The sequence below is a fragment of the Dunckerocampus dactyliophorus genome, chromosome 8 (genome assembly GCF_027744805.1).
Source record: "Dunckerocampus dactyliophorus isolate RoL2022-P2 chromosome 8, RoL_Ddac_1.1, whole genome shotgun sequence".
In the NCBI taxonomy this organism is placed as follows: domain Eukaryota; kingdom Metazoa; phylum Chordata; class Actinopteri; order Syngnathiformes; family Syngnathidae; genus Dunckerocampus; species Dunckerocampus dactyliophorus.
In genome coordinates this window covers 2,729,933-2,751,654 of record NC_072826.1, presented here as the reverse complement: position 1 = coordinate 2,751,654, position 21,722 = coordinate 2,729,933, and the positions used below count along the sequence as shown (strand labels likewise).

General features: G+C 43.1%; 2 protein-coding genes across 5 annotated transcripts in view; both read right to left on the bottom strand.

The window, feature by feature from the left end:
- cacna2d2a (calcium channel, voltage-dependent, alpha 2/delta subunit 2a) overlaps nucleotides 1-21,722 on the bottom strand; it is a 211,760-nt gene that overhangs the window by 161,790 nt on the left and 28,248 nt on the right. The window lies entirely within an intron of this gene.
- LOC129185982 (tropomyosin-like) lies at nucleotides 7,404-16,708 on the bottom strand. Its single transcript, XM_054783718.1, has one exon. The coding sequence runs from the start codon at nucleotides 12,057-12,059 to the stop codon at nucleotides 11,142-11,144; it is 918 nt and encodes a 305-aa protein (XP_054639693.1). The 5' UTR covers nucleotides 12,060-16,708; the 3' UTR covers nucleotides 7,404-11,141.

Sequence of the window (21,722 nt, the reverse complement as noted above, 5' to 3'; positions counted from 1 at the left end):
AAGCACTTCATTACACCACAACTGGCACCATCTTTTTTGTACTAAATTCCACAGTACAAGCCCACCAAAAGAAAACAAGCATTTGTTTTGTTACCACAATAAATCAGTACCATAAGACTGTTTGGTGTTGCCCATTAAATCTAAAAAGAGGATCATTTGCAGTTGGCTGTAGGTCGCGAAGCCTGGACGGCCTTCAGTGCAGGCCAGTCATTCTCAGAGTCAAGAGACGAGAGAGGGAGGTGGTTCTAGAAGCCGACGGCCAATCAAACCTTCTGTCGCTATAACACTTCACACAGGATATGACAGTCACAGCAACTGCCAATTGCCGCCAATATGCTGTTGCTGGCACCGAGGACGCACGTGAAAGGACTCACAATTCGCGCTTTCGTAACAAGCTCGCTCGCATCACGCGTTCTGTCATGCTCATCATTAAGCCGTGATGGCTGGTCCCAGTGTGCCAAAACTGTAAACACACAGATGGAAAGACAAGAGGGCGACGACAGGCCAGAACAAACACCGTTAAAAAAACAAAACAATCTCACATTTAACAGCGAGAAGAGCCCCTTCTCTGGACTCAGTGGCAAGTACTGTAAATGCTCCAATTGTAGCTGGAGCTGTCATTTAAGCGCAAAGACGTCGGGGTGTTATTTGACTCATATTCAATACTTTTTTCAAACTTTAGTAATGATTTAAAGTGCATGAGAAAGTGGAAATGAAAAACATAGCTCTCTTTGACTACATGGTCCTTTAGGGGCTAGCCACACGGAAACCTTTTCAGGTCAAAATGGTATCCGATACAAAAAGTATTTGATCGTTTCAGCCTTTCATCCACACGGACAAGGCATTCTGGGTGCCATGAAACGCATCTTTTGAAAACGGCTTCCCGAGTGGGAAAATCTGGAAACACTGGCTTGTCGTTTCCATGTAGACAACAAGCGTAACCGATGATGTCATCAACCCATCGCCGTTATGTGACCAAAAGCGAGCTTTGACGACTAACATAATATGTGAATATTTCTACTGGCATGACTCACCCCAGTTGGCATTGTCCTGATATTTTCTTGTCGTATACTCCAAACTGACCCGCAGAAGTAATTCCACTCTGTGGTAAGTCTATACGAGCGTTGGAAAGCAGGGGACGACCAGCTTATGCGCATGCACTCTTTTTTTTCTCTCTCTATGGTTTGGTGTGTGCGTGACTTCATCTGTGTGTCTATTTGCAGCGCCACATGTAGGTGTGCCTTGTGTATTACATTATTTTCACCCAGTTATCCGTTCCCGTCAGGATGCAGCTATTTACTAATCTGGCACAGTGTGCACGCAATTTTTTTAACCCCCCAGAAAATACCAGGAACGTTTCCGTGTGGACATTGCACAACAGAAATCGCCAATGACTTGATCGTCAATCGGCCAACTTTTGGCTGATTCTCCATTATTCTCTAATGGTTATTACAGGATGGCATATTAACGGTCCCGTCCCTAAAAACCAGCAACACTGGTGAAAGAGTGGTAGCAGTGGTGCCGTTACAGTTGACGTGTTAGTCGTGTTGCCTGTGTGTAGCAGAGAGGATTGCTTATCTCTCTGTGAAGTCAGCCACAATAGGCCTCGTCCGGCTGTCTTGACAGAGACAGATGCCGCATCATTAAGGAATATTAGTGGGCTTGGCTGAGCAGACTGGGCTTCCTCCAGCCCCCCGGAACCGGTTCAATAGCAGCAGCGTCCCCTCAGGGGAGCTTGATAAGACACAACACACCAGAAGCTTCTTGCAGCTAAATAAGACCTGAAGCCTCCGGTAGGCCTGACACATTGAGGTGGGGTGGGGTGCGGGGGGCAAAGACATTGACTGCTACAGTTGATGTCATGTTTCGGGGAAGAGTTTTACGCTCTAATGAGACAATGGCAGAAGAAAAACAGACTGATGAGAGTGTCAGCAGTAGGAAAACATGTACACAAGCTGTCAGCGAGGCTTAATTCTACAAGGGATGTAACTCTGTTAGCATGTGTAGCTAACTGAACGAGGCAGACGTCAGCGTGCGGTCGCCACAAAGTAGTACTAATTAGCCGTGAGCATAAACGGGTCAAGTTGGCAGCTAGTCGAGCACCAGCCAAACCGCAGCTACCCCAACTACATTAGCGTACATGGAATGACGGGGATATTAGAAGCATTTATAAATAGAAATATTTATATTATAAATATTTAGACAGTTTGGACCAAACACCCACACTACTGCACATGCAAAAGCAGTCAACCTACAGCTACAGAGGCCATCGTCAAAGAAATGATTTCGTTGACAAAGCTTTTTTTCCATTACAAAAACGAGACGGTGAAGAGCTAAACGGCTCTTTGATGACTACAGCATGACGAGTCATGCTGAGTTTTTTTTTGACAAGACTGGACGAAAATGTTCGTTTAAAACATCTAAATTTACCGTCTATAAGATACACTGGAATACCAATGGCTGCTGAAATGTGAATGCTGGTGCAACACTATCATTCAACTGTAATCTGTATCGGACATTTTGAGGGGAATAATTATCATTGTAAATTGTGTACCCTTGACGTCCCACAACAAGTGGCTCCTGTTAAATGTGACCGCTGTATTCATAAGAAGAGGAAGTGCCAACCAAGGTCTACCAGAGACGCGCGATAAAAGGTACGTAAATTACAAAGAGTGAAAAGAAGAAGACATGATGCCAACACGGTCCCAGGGGGAAACACTGGCTATTTATCTCTGAGCTAGCCGCACCCTGGCTAACGTCAGTGGAAACAAAGGCCGGGCTAACATGTTTACATACACCCCATTCGGAGAGTCTGAGATAAGGGAAGGGTGACATTGAACAGGGGGAGGGGGTCCGTGACACTATCAGAGGGATTGTCGACGGTGTGATCCAAACAGGTGTGAACAAAGAGAAACGCCCACACACACGCACACACACAAACCCCCAAAAGCCAATAAAGCTAAGCTAATCTCAATGACATACAACTGTTTTCTGCTACAAAAAGCCTGCGGGGGCTGCTTACACTGTACTGTTCTGAAACAAAACTGCATAAAAAGATGGTCATTTCACATAGTAATGTGAAAAAGAACATGAAGCACTAATAATTGCCCAGGTTTTCATCTCAGCATACTTCAATGACTGCCAAAGCCATGCAGGGCACTCAAACAAGGATAACAATGTGTCGTCATAATAATGTGTACATTGGACCCAAAGGGCACACACGTGTCGGTGTGAGCAGATACTGGCTACCGACCAACCCCGACCAACCAGAATGATGGACAGTCCTCAGTGATCTGTGCACAGCTACTAGCCATGTAAGCAGAATTTAAGCCTGCGTTTACACTTGTCATGTTGGCTTTGGTCAAAATGAACTCTTCTGAAGTGAATGTTTGCCCTGCTAGTACAGTTGGTTTGGTCAAGTGCGAACGGAATCATCCGAATCCTGTTGTGCACCAAACAGAGAACAAACCGAGACCGCTTACGACAGGTTTGGCCCGTTGCCACCAAATTTAAACCCACTTGGAGCCACAAAACATATTTGACCACTAAATTTTACGTAACGCTACACATACAATTTCCTTAGCGTGTTGTCACACCTGTGGCCACTTGGCAATTAGTCATGTTTCTTAAGCCTTAAGGCTTCTCCACCGGTTTCGGATCAACATTCAAAATAAAAGTGTTGTAACGGCCTGTCACGATAAGGAACATATCGATTTATCGAACACTAAAAAAAACATCGATAATTATAAGCGCTTGATAAATTGACACGTACAGGTATGTGCGTGTGTGCTCCATGTGCTAGTCTGTCGGTGCTACACAAGCTGGATGACCAGAGGGTTCACTCTGCATGTCTGTGTGCATTGATTCTATCATAGAATGAATGCTCAGAGTGATCTCTCTGTCCTCTCATTCGGCATCTTTGTGGAGGCGGGGCTATTAGTGAGCCAATGCAGGCTGCGACACTGGAGGACTAAAATTAGCCTTGAGGCAGCATATGCTAACATGAATCAAGGCACCGAAGTGGTCGTTTCTAAGGCGAACGCAACATCAGCAGTGTGGGAATATTCCGGGTTTAACCAGAATGAACAAGATCAGCGCACAGATGAACCGATACGTCGCATTTGAAAAAATACCGCTGGAGGTGCAACAGACCCTTCGTCCCGACAGTCAGCGCTTACTGAGGCGTTTGGTCGGCAATGTAAATGCAAGCAAAACAGCGCAATGTGGCGCGCACTCACAGACAGTGTGGCTCGCTACATTGCAAGAGAAATGCAACCATTCAATACTCTGGAAAAGCCAACATTTCGGAAAATGTTAGAAATGTTTGACAGACAGTACGACACTACAGACAGTACTGCATTTGATACGATGTACTCGCATTATGCCATAAAAATTATGAAAAAATGCTCTCAGAACTTCTGTGTCAAGCAAGTAACGAACTGAAGCTCACACCGGTACGGGATACTTGAGTACCATCTAGTGGTTCAAGTGTGCATTACGCCTCATGATCTATGAAAAATTACATTAAAAAAAATTACGAAATTATCGCATGTTGTTGATATTTTGTAGCACAATTATCGACCAGCAAAATGTGTTATTTTGACAGGCCTAGTTGTAACACATCGATTAGTTCCAGTTCCAGGACCACGTTCCATGTTTCGACAAAGAAAGCTAACGTGCTAAATAGCTGATAGTTTCTCACGGAGTTGACTCACCAGAAAAGAGGCACCAGTACCAAACTACATGTGCAAATGCAGCCTTAAGTCCATGCAGACGTCAATCAATTGGACCTTGTTGCCCCGTCACACAAAGATTCATAGTATAAGTGAGTTGCAGCAGGAGGGAAGGATGAGATGAAATGTGTGGTAGCCTCCCCTGCTCCTTTTCCTCCCTTCCTTCCTTTCCCTTCCCTTTCCATCCTCTGTCATGGTATTTGTCTTTTAGACAGAGATAAACTGCAGGCTTTTTATTAACTTGCTGATGGAAGAGAATTGCTTTCCTCCATCCACAAGGATTTCTCAAATAAACAGCTGCAAAAAATATCCTCTCTATAATGCGTCTGGACACTGTTTCTCTTACCTTCTCACTCCCTTGTCCAGTCAACACCTCAAGTCTCCAACTAAGGGAGCTCAGTAGATTAAATATACTCCAATTAAAACATGCATAGAAAATATACTGTATTTACATAGTCACTCAGAGAACAGGATTTTAAAAGGGATAATAAATGAAGTGATGAGATAGAAGTTGTGCGCATGATTTCACGCTACTACGCGCTAAAAGACTTAAAATATGTGAAACAGCGCATTATATTTTTCTACACGCGTGACTGTGTTTGCATGGTTGTGTGTGTGTGTGTGTATTCTTTCGAGCGGGCTGTGGAGGTCCTCCTGCTGAGATGGAGCCTGAGGGGTGGAGTTGTCTTGCTGTCTCCTCCTCCTCTTCCATGCACTCATTTGACTAATGAAGCTCCACTGGCATGCTGTTGACCAAGCCTGGCACCTGTCCATCAGTCTAAGTGTGAGCTTGGCGTGTTACTTGCTTGTTTTTATACAATTGACAGAAAAATACACACAGACAAGCACGCTCACACTTCATTTTCTACACCTGCACTATCCAATGAGCTAACAGATCTACATCCAAACATTGCATAATAAGAAGGGGCATCACAAGATCTCGTGAGATTAAAATGTGACAAGAAGAAGAACAAGAAGGAGGACAAGATCACGGGTGCAAGTGGGCAAAATGAGTTTTCTCCATAGGGTGGCTGGACTCTCCCTTAGAGATAAGATGAAAAGCACTGTCATCTTGGAGAAACTGAGTAGAGCCGCTGCTCCTCTGCATTGAGAGGAGCCAGATGAGGTGGCTCGGCATCTGGTCAGGACGCCTCCCGGAAGCCTCCCTGGGGAGGTGTTCAGGGCATGTCCCACCGGTAGGAGGCCTTGGGGAGGACCAAGGACACGTTGGAGAGACTATATGTCTCTCAACTGGCCTGGGAACGCCTCGGGATCGGCCTGGAGGAGCTGGACAAGGTGGCCGGGAGGAGGGAAGTCTGGGCTTCAATGCTTAGGCTGTGGCCGCCACCCAACCTCAGATAGGCAGTAGAAGATGGATAGATGGATATCCTATCATTTTTACATATGTTTTTTTAAAGTAATGTTAAAATCTTGCCTTGTCTCGTTCTCGTTTATCGCCTCGTGAACCAAGTGTGTTGTGACATCCTAATATTCTTTTTCTTTTCATAACACTGTCGAATATTGATTTAGCGCAGTGCGCCATACAGAAAGAAGTGCCTAATGTTTTGCAGCTTATTATGATCATCTATTAGCGTGTGTCCACCACAGCCAACTACAACGGCAACAATAAACACGCTCAAAACCGAGCACTCTTATCATGCCTTTAATGCTGACTTTTCTGCACTTTCAGGCTACTCAACACATTGCATTTCTCCCTCACTGCTCACTCTCACATTGCAGACCACCTCAGCCAAGTTTTATCAACTAGGCCACTTGTGTATTTCTGCATTTTACAAAAAAAAAAAGACTTCCTCTCTGTCAGACTTTAATGCTCCTGCAGACAAAATAAAACACATCCTACTTTAAAGCTCCCTTGCGAAGCCAACTTAGGAACACATCAGTAAATTCGAAATGGATAATAATGAGCTGAGGGTTTTGCAAAGCCACTGGAGCGGCAGAGGTCAATGCGATGTCATTTTATAATTCAAATGGGTTAGGATGGCATGCTTATGTGTCAAGTAGCGCATTAATCAGTAGACATGCAAAATGTGTGCTAAACCTTACACAGTAGCAGACATGTGTGTATTAGTTTATATTACTCTACTATTCTTAGATTATTTTATTATTTTCTGCCCATTCTTTTCTTTAGGGAAAATGCACTGTGTTCTACCTTGGACATTTTACTGTATTATTTTTGAGAGTGTATATCACAAAAACATGTGTCTTGAGATGTACTGAAATCATGTCAGTTTCCAAAATAACAAAATAGAAAGTTCATTTAGACTTGAGGTTTGCTTATGTGAGACTTTTGGCTTAAAAAAAAATCATTCTTTTTACATACCGTAATTTCCAGTGTATAAGCCGCTACTTTTTTCTTCAACTTTGAACCCTGCGGCTTATACAGCCGTGCAGCCAATTTATGACCATGCTCTCATCTCGTGGCACCTCCTGTACTTCAGAACTTCTACTAATCATTTAAATACTGTGCCAAACGCGAGTCAGTGAGGAAACGGAAGCTCCTTCTTTGACAGGAGCCAATCATGAGCTATAAGTGAACTCACGACGAGCTTGTCAACCCATCGGAAATCGCAGGAGGTCATTACTCAATACAACTGTCTGACTCACGGTGTCACCTTAGATAGAAGGCTAAAATCATCACACAGCAACTTAACACTCCAAAAGTAACTAGGAAATATACAAGACAAGTACCAATACGAGTTTAAAATAAAAAGCAACTATTTCAACTTGTTCCCACAATGCATTGTTCCCAGCAGAGCAAGTTGTGCTTTTATTGTGAAGATCGGACTTCACCGGACTCACAAAGAATTGTGTATCCAATTGAACTGGCCCGAGTGTTGGCGAATGGACCTGGAGGTTGCGGTTGTTACAATGAGTTGTGAAAAAAGAAAGCTTGTCGTCTGCTTTAATTGAACCCACATGCCAGAAATACAACACAGGCACAGTTGTAATCATTTGCACTCTTCTTAAAAAATGAAAACTTCCGGTGTCCGAAGTGATGAAAAAACATCTGTTTCTGGTCTGTTTATTTTTTCTTATATGAAATATACAATAAAAGTCAAACTGTTTTTTGAGATGGAGTTACTGCTTTTTGACACTGAAAACTAAACACGTGTTGAATTTCAGTTTCATTTCCTGTACGGTGTTCCCTCACAGATTTTTTTAAAGTTGAATACGTGTCCAGTTCATCTCAGTAATTATACGGCCACAACAGTCCTGAATGGCTAAGGGAGAACCCGCCCATTGTGTTCTGCGTTCTGATTGGCTGTAGACTATTGTCAATCAATCAATATCCTTGTGCAGGACTGCCTGTTTCCTGTTGTATGATCGCTAGCTGCTAGCGAAGTTACGCGGCTGTAGGGTGCCTGGAATACTGTAAATGAATCGTCGGTTCATGGAGAACGACAAGGAGGAATATGTTTTAAAAAGGATACAAAAACACTACGGCCTAACAGCGCCAGGACAATCCACGATCAGAGGAGTGAAATACGTGTGTCCAATCTCGTAGGTTGAGCATTAAAATTGAAATGAAATTTGAACTTTGAGTGTGTTTAAACAAGAGAGAAACGTGATAAAATATGAAAGCCTGTCTGAGAAAAGTGTATAAAGTGTATGGTGAGGGGTTTTACAGCCTTATAACATAATTGTACAAAAATATATTATATTATATATTGGCTACTTCATGGATTTCACTTCACTTTTATTGCGGGCTATTTTCGGGACCAATCCCCTGCGATTAACGAAGGAACACTGTATATATATAAACACTGTTTATTTCAAAATGAAATTCAAATATTTTATGATTTAATTCCCATTCATGAAAAGAAAATTCAATGACCCTAAGTTAGACGGACCGTGGTCCCTGCGTCCTTCAATTTTTCTGTATGCGCTCCTTGGTGGGGAGAAAAAAACCAGAGTAAAACGTGAGGAATCCAATTTAAGGGTGCATGTCTTTCAAACCTCCGTCAACTATATACACCCTTCTCTTGTCCAGGCGGACTTTGGCTGACCCAGGATTTCAGTGTCAGTCTACGACATGACAAACCCATCCCTCCAGGCTTTCCCTCGTCTTTCCTCAATCCCTACCGTGAGCACGCCTGCTAAGCCTGATAGAGAGCAGCTCCATGTTAAGTCATTACACAAAGAGCACAGCCTAATTACATAGACACAGTGTGTGACCTGCCAACAGGGTCACTGCTCTGAGCAGTGACAGCATTTCAGCTATACAAACCCTAGCTGACACATAAGCGACAGAGGGGACGTCTTCAGCCACGTGTTCCTATATATGGGTGTGGGTGACCTCTGTGACCTTTCCTATGCACCCCAGCTGAAATGCATCAGCTTGTCCCTTTCGAACCTCAGCGCTGGGCCAGCTTGCCCCTCACAGGTCTGCAGTGGCAAAGCACACCCGACAATCTTGCACCAGAGGGAAGACGGTTCTCAACGCATCATCACGGGGCTGCTTTTACAGCATGCCAATTCCTACCAAAGTGGCTGTTTCCATGGAAACGCTTAATGACCAATAACAGAGAGCAACCTGGGGAAGAGAAAACAGCCGAGTTGAGCAAGAGAGAGACAGACAATGACGGAGAGGGACGGCAAAGAAAAACACCGGAATCTTGCGGAACAAAAGAAGCAATTTAGTATCGGAGGCCAGCGTGAAGTCCGATTATGTCGTCCGAGTAAATGATCATTAATTTCAGTGTGTCCAACTGGGCCAGATTAATGCCTTTCCATTCTGCACGACAGAAAAGAGAGCCGGGGCTTCATTTCACCGGGTGTCCTCAAAGCATCAAGTCAGGCCTTTTGAAAGACTGAGGAGGGACCACACCAGCATCCACTAGTAGAGTATTGGCAAGTGTCCATTGTCTGGCAGGTGCTGGAGTCTATCCCAGCACACTACAGAGTGATTGAAAAGAGCACATTGACCAGCAATTTATACAACTTAAACTCGAGCAGTGTGAAACACTACACAGCCAATGCTGAGACATGGAGGTGGTGTAGGATTAATCGGTTCCAGACTCGACCGCAACAAGTGAATCTCGACGAAGTAGGATTCCTTCTTTATAAATGGAATATTTTCATAGTTATGGCATAGAAAACCTGTTTGGGACCTTCTAAATACAGTTTAACATTATTAGAGCCCCCAAGACATGAAACAGCCCTCCTATAGTCACTTTTACATTTCTATTACCCAGTATAGTAGATATAATCACAGAAAGTAAGACATGTTGAACATAAATAACATGAACTCACACGTTTCTACTTCCTAGTGGTTTTAAATGTCTTTACACTCGTATGACCCAATATACCTGTAGTAGACAGAATAAGAATATATAAGCCATGTACGACGTAAATAACACTCCTGCTCCGGCAGTGTCACAATGAATGTGTTCACTAGGGAACCTTAGTGACAAGTCTAGTGCCCGTCTCACTGAACACTGACACCTAGTGGTCATTGAAGAATACTTTACTCAATTCACAATTAAAACGCTTTTGATGACATTGCTTTTGATATAGTGTACTCGCATTATGATGCCATTTATTATCATTACATTAATGGAAAAAAATGGTCTCAAAATAATGTCAATGTTGTTTATCTGCAATTTATTGTAGGCCAATTATTGCATATATGTCGCATTGAGAAGAGCCAGATTTGGTAGCTCGGGCATCTGGTCAGGATGCCTCCTTGGGGAGGTGTTCAGGGCACGCCCGACCAGTAAAAGGCCTCGGGGAAGACCCAGGACACGCTGGAGGGTGAGACTATGTCTCTCAACTGGCCTGGGAACGCCTCGGGATCCGCCAGGAGGAGCTGCACGAAGTAACCAGGCAGAGGGAAGTTGGGCTCCCCGCTTTGGCTGCTGACCCGGCAACCCAACCTCGGGTAAGCGTAAAAAGATGGATGGAAGGATATTCCTCAACCCTTGACTTTTTTAAGACTGAATCCAGTGTAATGCACTTTGTATTATTGCATGGTGGTTCGTTTAAGCCCCCGACAGAGCACAGAAATAGCATGCTGCTAGTCTCCCTGAACATGTCTACTTTTGTCATCTTGTTTCAGATACAATATAGTGGCTAAAAGTGTGCAAATGAATATGTACCTCATATTTGACCTGTAAAAATTGTGTACATACAGTATGTAATTCTGCACTTGCCGTTTATTGCACTTCTGGTGCGATGCCAAGCTACATTTCATTAGCTTGCACTTGTGCATACAGTATGTCATGACAATAACTGTTCATCTAATCTAACCCTTTCAGACATTGTTTTTTTAAATTTTTTAATAAGACTCGCAAAGATGCATGTTATTTCCCCCCCATTCTTTAATGACTAGGATTGTAACTGTAATCTCAACAGTAGAGAAAGTGCTCTTCATATACTGCTAATGGGTCAAATGTTAAAAGCCACTTTACGTTGCTGTCGTGCTTGTTTTGGAGTCTCTTTCCTGTTCTTCTCCAACCTTTCGTCCCATGTCATCTCTTCCTCACTCTTCAGCTTCGTATTAAATTCCTTCTTTTCAGCCTTCTCACTCTCCCACTTCCTCCTCTCATCTTTTTCTTGTTTCTCAGACGTTTTTTTTCCTTTCCAAATGCCCGACCAGAAGTGGTCCTTCTTCTTGTTTATCTGGTCATCCAGTGCGTTCAGCCTGCCTTGACACGCTCGCAGGGTGTCCATCAGCATCTCCTCTTTAACCTTCTGGTTGCGTTTGTCCTGCTCGGCGGACTCGATGTAACTCTGAAACTTCTCTTCCAGTACCTCCACCTTCTGCTCGCTGTGCTCCAGCTGCGCTAACTGGTCCTGGAGATTCTGTTGCAGGGAAGCGATTTGAGCCTCTTGCATTTGGGCCTTCTGTTCGCTTTGCTGGAGCACCTCTTGCTGCTCCTGAATAGCACGTTCCAGTGAACAGATTTGAGATTTCTGCATTTGCACTTTCTTCTCACTCTGCTGGAGCTCAGTGAGCTGCTCCTGAACACTTTGTTCCAGTGAAAACATTTGAGCTTGCTGCTTCTTGACTTTCACCTTGCTCTGCTGAAGTTCTGCCTGCTGGCCTTGAAGGCTTTCTTTCAGTTGAGCGATTTCCTCGGCTTGCTCCGCCATGATTTCACTGTTCTTTCTGAATTCAGCCTTTTGCAGGCTCAGCAGGTTCCTTAGCTTGATGTTCTTGAGTGTGGAAATGTGAAACTCATTGTGGTAATGATCCTTCTCAGCAATGGCTGAATAGTGAAAGTTCATGAGCTTCATGTGCATTGATTTTAGCGGAGAAAAACTGCCGAGCAAGTCATGATTCCGCATTCCATCAGTGGCCATTGCTACAAGAGCAGTAGATTTGGATGCAGGACTACAAAGTCTGTAACGGCAGCAACTTCCCCAATCCGAGACATAAAAGGTTGCTCGGTTAGGCCTTTGTCACATCACTTTGTGACACAACATGGCGACTGAACGATAACGTGTGATTGGATGCCGAATCTTGAAGTGGATGTGCAAACTTTACTATGCATCTTAAAAGCCGCAAGCTTTCGTCTCAAAGACACTGAAGTTATGAATAATTGATCATATCAGTAATCCCTTGTTTATCGCAGTTAATTGGTCCCAAACCCAACCATGAATTCCCGTGAAGTACAATTCAATATTAAGAAACGCAATATTTTTGCGTAGAAAACCTCTTTATGACTTATTATATACCATTTATCCCATTATTAGAGCCCTCTACACATGAAATAACACCCCCATTAGTTCTGGGCAATCGATTGAATAATAACCAAAACCAACATTCACAGCTTCTAATCGACGTAAAACTGCCATGTGGTTTATTTTGTTTTTTTCCCCCATGTAGTTACATGAGGCCGCCAGGGGATCGCAAAGCGTCAAGGCTGCCAGAACACCGAGAGAAGAAGTAAACACGTGACACTACCCCATCCAGTCGGACAGCTACACTACACAGAAACGTGGAGGAAGACTCAGCAGCGCACATTCGCAAAGTCGATAGAGTCGACAGTCCAAAGTGAGCAGCTTGTTCCCAAAAGGAATTCCGTGTCAGTTGTTTGGACACACTTTGGCTTTGAAGGGGATGACATCAACCAAAATGTAGTGAAGTGCGAACACTGCAGAAAAATAGTTTCTGTGTCCAAAGGTAACACGTCCAACCTTTTTCAACACTTGGAGCACAATCATGTTAACAAACATGAACAGTGCATGGCACAACAGGTCACTAGTAACACAACACACACCAGATTTGATCTCCAATGACAGGCTTTTATTATTTTATCATTATCTCACAACCGGCACAATGATAATATCATAATAATAATAATAATACTAATAATAGGCATCTTCATAAATAATGAGACGGGCTACTGTTGTGGCCGTACTCCAACTAAAACTCCACTCTGAATCCCTGACGTAACTTCCTGCCCACATGTCCAGAAGACTTTTATTGAAACACACCTGCGCACGAGTCTTATTTATGTCTTAAATGACTTATTTTCTCTGATTCTATCTACTATATTGGGTAGTATGACTGTAAAAATGACTATAGGGTTGTTATTTCGTGTCTAGAGGGCTCTAATAATGGTAAAAATGGTATTTGGAAAGTCATAAACAGGTTTTTCCATGCTCTTAACTATAAAAATATTCAATTTATTAATAATGAATCCTACTTCACTGAAATTCACTTATCGCAGTCAGGTCTGGAACCAATTAACCGCAATAAACGAGGGATAATAATTGGATTTTCTTTATTTCCTATGGAAAAAAAACAAATCGCCTCGTTTTTTTCATACATTTCAGTTTCCGTCAAACCTTTAAACCAAAGTATCACTGCATACAGTTTTATCACCAAAAGAGTGGCAGATAAGTAGTTGACATTTAAAAGTTGGATATGATCATCAATAAAAACATCTGTGGCGGAGAGACATTTAAAAATTCTATGTATCCCTACGGGTTGAAATAGCCCGCAGTGTGATGAATTCCACTTCAAGCACACAAAACAATGAGGAAACACTGACGCGGGATATGATTGGCTGTGATTAAAGCCGTGTGACGTAGAAGAAACAATGCACTGAAGAAGAGTTCACTCGTCTGGTCAGGCAAGTCAAACGCAGCACGAGAAGTCCTTGTTCGCATAAGAGACACCAGAAGGAGCGTCTCAAGCAGCTGTAGCTTTTCTTTGTTCGCCTGACAACTCTGACATTACATCAAAACCCTTTCATTATGTGAGCCCACATAGCTCACACTACTGCTCACAAAAGAAACTCCATTTTTATCAGACGGTTTAGAACAAGGAAAACAATCGCTGAGGGAGACGGCTTCAATCTTCCAAAAGTGTGTGGCATAAACAAAGGCGACTTTCAAGACAGCCGTCAGAGTCTCCGACGTGCTCCAGGAAACGCTATAAAAACACTGTGCCAGGATAACGCGAGTGCTTTTCTGCCTTGGTTCAAAGGATGTGATTGTTGTTTTTTTTGTTTTTTCCAATTCAAAGGCTAAGGTGGTGCGTTATCACTGGGGGAGTCCTTCAATGCATACAATTCGTCTTTCACAAAACAAAGTTATCTATCTTGCAGCAGCACGGGTTTTCAAAGTGTCTTCAGGGGAGGCAGATGCAGCTTGAGAAAAATAAAGAAAAACAAATTTCCATTATATCAAACGCAAAATGAATAGATTTTTTGTTGCTGGAGTGAGCATGTAAATATGTGGCATCACCATTTAATTTACATAATTAAAATTTAAAAATAGATCTCATAGTCACATGAGAAAAATGAACTACAGCTGGGCGATATATCGATATTTTTAAAATATCGATATTTTCTTTAAGCACAATATCAAAACCAACCATATCTCTGAAATAGATATTGACTGAATTTGCACTGTGTCTCCCTAATCCCTGCATGCAGGAGGAGGGAGGGGGACAAGCTAGCGAGCTAACGTTAGCCCCAAATTTATTTCTTCTAAACTTAGGAAGCCCTAAACTTACCACTTCCACTTCCACTTAAGGCATAAGAGAACTTTTTTACACTCTATCATGTGGAACACGCCCTGGCTGACTTCATGCAGTGTTGAGGTAATGTAATGGAAGCTAATGCCTAATATTTTGTCTCATTACTGCTGCCTAGTGACCAGAATATTGCACATCACTTGTATTTCAATATGTTTTGACTAATAGACCATAGTGTGCCACAAAACAGCCATAATGTATTCATTAATACATTTTTGAAAAAACGCGATATAGTGAGCCAAATGAACAGGTACAGTTGGTCAAATCCTGATTTGTTTGAGTCCTTCTTACTTCCAGGTGTGCACAAACTACACTTAAATCTAAATTAAAAAAAAATAGACATAAAAAAGTTGGTGTGGAGAAGTAGAACGTTGTCAGTATTGGCTTGAAAACACAAATATTGCGTATCTCTAATTACTATATTTCTACAAAGACTCCTGTGGTGTAAAACCGTATCGTACTGAGCAGCCAGTGAGACTTGCTGAGAAAAAGTAGGTCACCTGAGAATGTTGGTAGTGCAGTGTTAAAATGATTATTCAGACCATAAGGGAGTGACATATTTACTTCTACTGTATACTTTACGGCGTACACGCGCATGGCATAATCTCCAGTACAATGCCTTCTTCCTGTGGCAGTGTTTGTGTTCATGTGTGAAATATTTGAAGGCTGAGGGACGGCGGATCAGACTGAAGGCAAAGAATGATTCTCTTATGAAGCCGGAATCGCTCTGGAGCACACACTTGCAAAGCTGCAGCACAAAGTCAAACGTTTCATCCAGTGCTCATTCCTCAAGCTAACTTTTCCACTTTAGTCAATGTGGACTCTTTTGTGTTTCTGCGAGAGAAAAAGGAGGAGGGGGCAAGGGGGTGGGGGTGTGCGTTACACCAAGATTCCAATACCTGACTTTCTTATTTTCCCTCCTAATAAATGAGACAATGTTTCCTGTACTGCAGTGTAATGGGAAGCGGTGAGAGCGCATTCAAACACAATGAGCTCTGAGATAGTGTGAAGGAGTTAGAAGTCTGTGCACTAATGCTCACAAATATCATCTTCTGCCATTAGCACAAGTGAAATGATGATGAATAAATAACTACGAAGGAATTTATTGTGGGGACTGTGCACAGTTTTCTGAAATTAACTAAATTAACTGACTTTTGCCGGAAGAATAAGATTTGATTATTTCTTCACTTGAACTGCTAACACTTAATGGGGGGGCTACTATACGATGTGCAGGAGGGGCTTTTCCCCCTACAATTCAATACAAATTATTCATTCATTCACTTTCTGTGCTGCTTAATCCTCATTAGGATCCAGGAGGTATGCTGGAACCTATCCCAGCTGACTTCGGGCAAGAGGCGGGGTACACCCTGGACTGGTCACCAGTTAATCGCAGGGAAGATTACTAGGCCATTGTTTTTTTTTTTGTTTGTTTTTTAAATATCTCAGACCTTTGACATCCTCTCAGCTGCTTTTATGATGACATTGTCAAAGCCATTGCCGCTTATCCTCACTGATGTATGCTGGAGACTATCCCAGCTGACTTCGGGCAAGAGGCGGGGTACACCCTGGACTGGTCGCAGGACATTGTCAAAGCTTACAAGGAAAATGCTTTTTCTTTTTGACAAAGAGGCGGCGCTGAGTCGGTGACGTCATCCTCTTCGGACACCCCAGCTATAGTGTATGGAAACCCAACGACAGTCAGGAAAAGCAAATGTCTTCTGTAGGAAATGGCAGGAGAAAACCAAATGTTTATTTGTTCACCATCATAAACACTTGTGGTTGTTACGGGAAATGGGCAATTCCAACATCCCAAATGCACACATCAAACCTTTCACTGCTGGTATCAGTCAATAATGCGGGTGCAAGTGTATGGTTTTCCACCGTGCACACATGCAATACAGTATACGGCCCTGGTCCTCCACGTATTGTCGGGTCTGTATCACATTAAGAGGCTTCAATCATGTTCTGGAAGGAGCATCTGTCAAATCCAATCCAGTACAAACTGCTTTATTCTTTTTACCAATCAGCAGACCAGAAATTGTGCTGCTACCCCCCCCCCCCCCCCCCCCCCCACACACACACACACACACACATAATACAAACCCACTTTGATCAGTTCAACTGAGTGCAACTGAATTATTCATACCGTGAACGTTTCATCGGCGGTGAAAAAGTGTTTGTTTCAGCATGTTGGAGGACTGCGAGAGTGGGCCACACACTGTCAAATGTGATTAGCGAGTACAAGCTTGATGAGGAGGATGATGATGGTGGTGATGATGACGTGGTGGTAGTAACACTGTGTCATTAACTTTGGATGATGAACATGGAGGGTAATCTACTGTCCTGTGCTCAAAGGTTAAAGAGAGCTAGCAGGAAGAGATTGTTGACTTCTGAATTAACGCCACTAGTTAATTAACCCATGATTCTCCCATCATCGCCTAGAAAGAACCAAGAAACCTAGAAAGATTAAACTCCCGTCTTCCATCCGAAAAAACAAAAAAGGTTGTTTCTACCTTTTTCCGTTCTTTAGTAATCAGCAGTAGAACATACGTAAGTTTCAGGAAAATGTATCAAAATATCTCGACAAGAAAAAAGAGAAAAACAGCTTTTGGTGAAAAGATACAAATATACACTGCTCAAAAAAATTAGAGGAACACTTCGAAAACACATCAGATCTAAACTGGGGGAAAAATGATCTTGAATATGTTTCCTGATAAGTGGGTGATGTATTAGTAACAAAATGATGCCACATCATTTGATAGTAATGAAAATGATCACCCTATAGAGGGGGGAATCAAAGACACCCCAAAAATGAAAGTGAAAAAATGATGCAGCACACTGGTCCATTTTGCCAAAAAGTCATTGTAGCAACTCAAAATGATTCTCAGTAGTTTGTGTGGCCCCCACGTGCTTGTACGCATGCCTGACAACGTGGGGGCATGCTCCTAATGAGACTACGGATGGTGTCCTGGGGGATCTCCTCCCAGATCTGGACCAGGGCATCACTGCGGTACCTGGACGCATGGAGGAGATTCCAGGAGACAGGTAGTTACTCCAGGAGAGCTGGACAGGGCCGTAGAAGGTCCTTCAACCCTCAGCAGGATCGGTATCTGCTCCTTTGTGCAAGGAGGAACAGGATGAGCACTGCCAGAGCCCTACAAAATGACCTCCAGCAGACCACTGGTGTGAATGTTTCTGACGAAACAATCAGAAACAGGCTCCATGAGGGTGGCCTGAGGGCCCGACGTCCTGTAGTGGGCCCTGTGCTCACTGCCCAGCACCGTAGAGCTCGATTGGCATTTGCCATAGACCACCAGAATTGGCAACTACACCACTGGTGCCCTGTACTCTTCACTGATGAGAGCACGTTCAACCTGAGCACATGCGACAGACGTGAAAGGGTCTGGAGATGCCGTGGAGAACGTTATGCTGCCTGCAACATCATTCAGCATGACCGGTTTGGTGGTGGGTCAGTGATGGTCTGGGGAGGCATATCCCTGGAAGGACGCACAGACCTCTACAGATTAGATAACGGCACCCTGACTGCTATTAGGTATCGGGATGAAATCCTTGGACCCATTGTCAGAACCTACGCTGGTGCAGTGGGACCTGGGTTCCTCCTGGTCCACGACAATGCCCGACCTCATGTGGCTAGTGTATGCAGGTAGTTCCGGGAGGATGAAGGAATTGATACTATTGACTGGCCCCCACGTTCACCTGACCTAAACCCAATAGAACACCTCTGGGACATTATGTTTAGGTCCATCCGGCGTCGCCAGGTTGCTCCTCAGACTGTCCAGGAGCTCATGGATGCCCTGGTCCAGATCTGGGAGGAGATCCCCCAGGACACCATCCGTAGTGTCATTAGGAGCATGCCCCGACGTTGTCAGGCATGCGTACAAGCACGTGGGGGCCACACAAACTACTGAGAATCATTTTGAGTTGCTACAATGACATTTTAGCTAAATGGACCAGTCTGCTGCATCATTTTTTCACTTTCATTTTTGGGGTGTCTTTGATTCCCCCCTCTATAGGGTGATCATTTTCATTTCTATCAAATGATGTGGCATCATTTTGTTACTAATACATCACCCACTTATTATCAGGAAAGATATTCAAGATAATTTTTCCCCCAGTATATAAATATAACACCATGAACTATTTGTTGTTACTACAGTCAAACTTGTCTATAGCGGCCACTAGAGGGAGTCTGCAAAAGTGGCCGCTATAGACAGGTGGCCTCTATAGACAGGTTGGCGTCCAGTTTGAATGTTGATCAGTAGAGGAAAAAAAAAGAAAAAAAGGGGGAAAAAAGAATAATGTTGACCAGTAGAGGGCACTGCGGACTGCGGATAAAAGTTGTACAGCACTACTAGGCTTGTTATTATCGTGGTTCATGGTTCATGGTTTTAATCCTGAACATGCATGAGTCAAACAGTAGCACATCACATAGTACAATTCACAATTTTGCATGTCCAAAAAGGAGTAGGAAGAAGCAAAGCTTATTTAATCCTACCCCTCATCAGTTTCACATCAGTTGCAATACATTTATTCACCTCTTGTTCTTCCAAGTGTACTTTGTAGGTCTACATGACAATGTAGTGCAATCATAGCCAAGGTTTTTACTTACTAAAAGGAAGCTAGAGGCTTAATAATAACTGATAGAATATATCCACGACCCACAGAACAAAGCTGTGCTAGTAATGTCTTATGCTTGTTTTTTATATTTTACTTTTTATATGGCAGAGTGTCATTACAGCTTTAGTTCATCAGGAAGTGACGGGAAGTGACGGTGGGCGTCCCGAGCAGGAGAGCTAAGCTCAGTGCTCGCTGTGAGTTTGGAGAGAGTTGGGAAGTGTGTTTATGTTGGCGTGGATGTAAAGTCCTGCAGTGTTCTCCGCTGTTAATAAAGCCATTAAAGTGCATCGGCGACGTGAGTCTCTCCTTCCCCACAACAAGCGGCATTACAGTATTGACCAGTGCACACCAGGAAATAAACGGTGTCATTTCTTACAGGCATTGGCTGGACAGCTATGTAGTGGGGCTTGTTTAACCTTTCCCTTGTGGGCAAGCAGGAAGGAGAGACGATGCTGAGAGATGTGTGTGTGTTCTGAGCTGCTGTCTGGTGGCCGCGTTCAGTAAATAAAGTTGGCAGAAGCAACAGGAGAAGTTTCCTTCTTTGCTTCGGAGCTGAATAACACTGACAAGTTAACAGACTAGTAGCGAACGGAAAAGAAGACGGCTTTGTTTGTGTCGAATACAGAAGATGAGGACTTTGATGGATTTGTGGATGAGGATTGATGAAAAATAACGTGAGTACATTCTAAAATACTTCAATTAAGTACAACCCAACTCAGTTTTGCTCCCGCTGCCGCATGCATGCTAGCGTATGTTTTTTTTTTTTTTATTGTAGCGTCGCTGGGAGCACGTCCTGTTCCCAGCATACTTTGCGGTAATGTTTTGGTGCAAATGCTCTTAAGTTACATGTTTGACCAGGAAATAGCAAGCTCAAAAGAAGACGGCTTTTTTATGTGGAACAACTGACAGTTTGTGTGGATCTTGTGAATGATTGTGACTGAGCTAGGACTCAGTAATTAAAGTCTACACACGACGGCTTCATTGATTGAAAAACAAAACTTTTTCGTGCATGAAGCTTCTACTTGAGTTGGTAATTTGGCCGCTATATGCAGTCAGATATTGACCAAGGGAGACAAAATGGGTGGCCGCTGGCCGCGTTGGACAGGTGACTGCTATACACAGGGTCTATAACATGTAAATTTGCTGCGGGGGATTTTTCAGTGGTTGCTATAGGCAGGTGGCCTTTCTATAAAGGTGGCCGCTAAGACAGGTTTGACTGTATTTTATCACCTACTGCATGCTACACTCCTCCACGATCTCTCACTTCCTCCTTGCCGTCACGTGTGTATTTTCTGTCCACATGATCTCTGCCGAGCTCTTATCAAATGCACTTCTGCCACCTCGTGGCCGTTTTTATGGCTTAAAAATGGCTCTGAAGTGAAATGCATTAGTGGGGAGTTGCGTCATCTCGCGCAAAGAAGCGTAAAAGATGTATAAATATGTTGTTGGGCTCGGGCGCTTGGGTTTATAAAATGGTATAACTACGTCTTTGGTCTTTTGGTCTTGTATTGAATGAGTTGACTGCACAAGATGGCAGTCACTGAATATGAACAACCACAAGTGGTCCAGCAGCTTTAGCTACCTGTGAAGCTGCTTTAAAATGTTGCTACTATATCTAAATATATATATATATATATATATAAGCATATAATAGCATATAATAGCATATATAGAAGCATATAATAGCATGTTAAAAATAGTGGTTTAAACAAACACATTGCATAAAAAATTTGTATATTTCACAATTACAAACCAAACTGCACAAAAACTGGTTCTTCGTGTGCTTCTTCGAAAAAAACACTACGAACACTAGGGGGCGATTGTGGTCATTGAATTGCTTTGTGTGTAGAAGAAGACGAAGCGACACGCTATTAGCTGGATAGATGTCTTCGCAGAAGTTTGCAGAACAGATAATATAACTTTCTACAGCTCATGTCATGTTGGCCATGTTTTAGGGCTGTCAAAGGATTAAACATCCATCCATCCATTCTCTATACCACTTCTCCTCTTTAGGGTCGCGGGGGCATGCTGGAGCCTATCCGAGCTGACTTCGGGCGACAGGCGGGGTACACCCTGGACTGGTCGCCAGCCAATCGCATAAACATTTTAATCAAATTAACCACAGTTTTCACATGAGTTAACTCATTCAATAACAATAAATTAATTCAATAAACCCAAATGCTCGCTCCCAAAGACGTGCGCAAGAAGCAAAGAGGTGATAACGCAATTGCACACTTAAAAAGAGGTCACTGTTACATCAGTTTTAAGTCATAAAAAAGGCCACAAGGTGGAAGAAAGGCATTTTATAAGAGCTCAGCATGGATCTTTTGCATGTATTA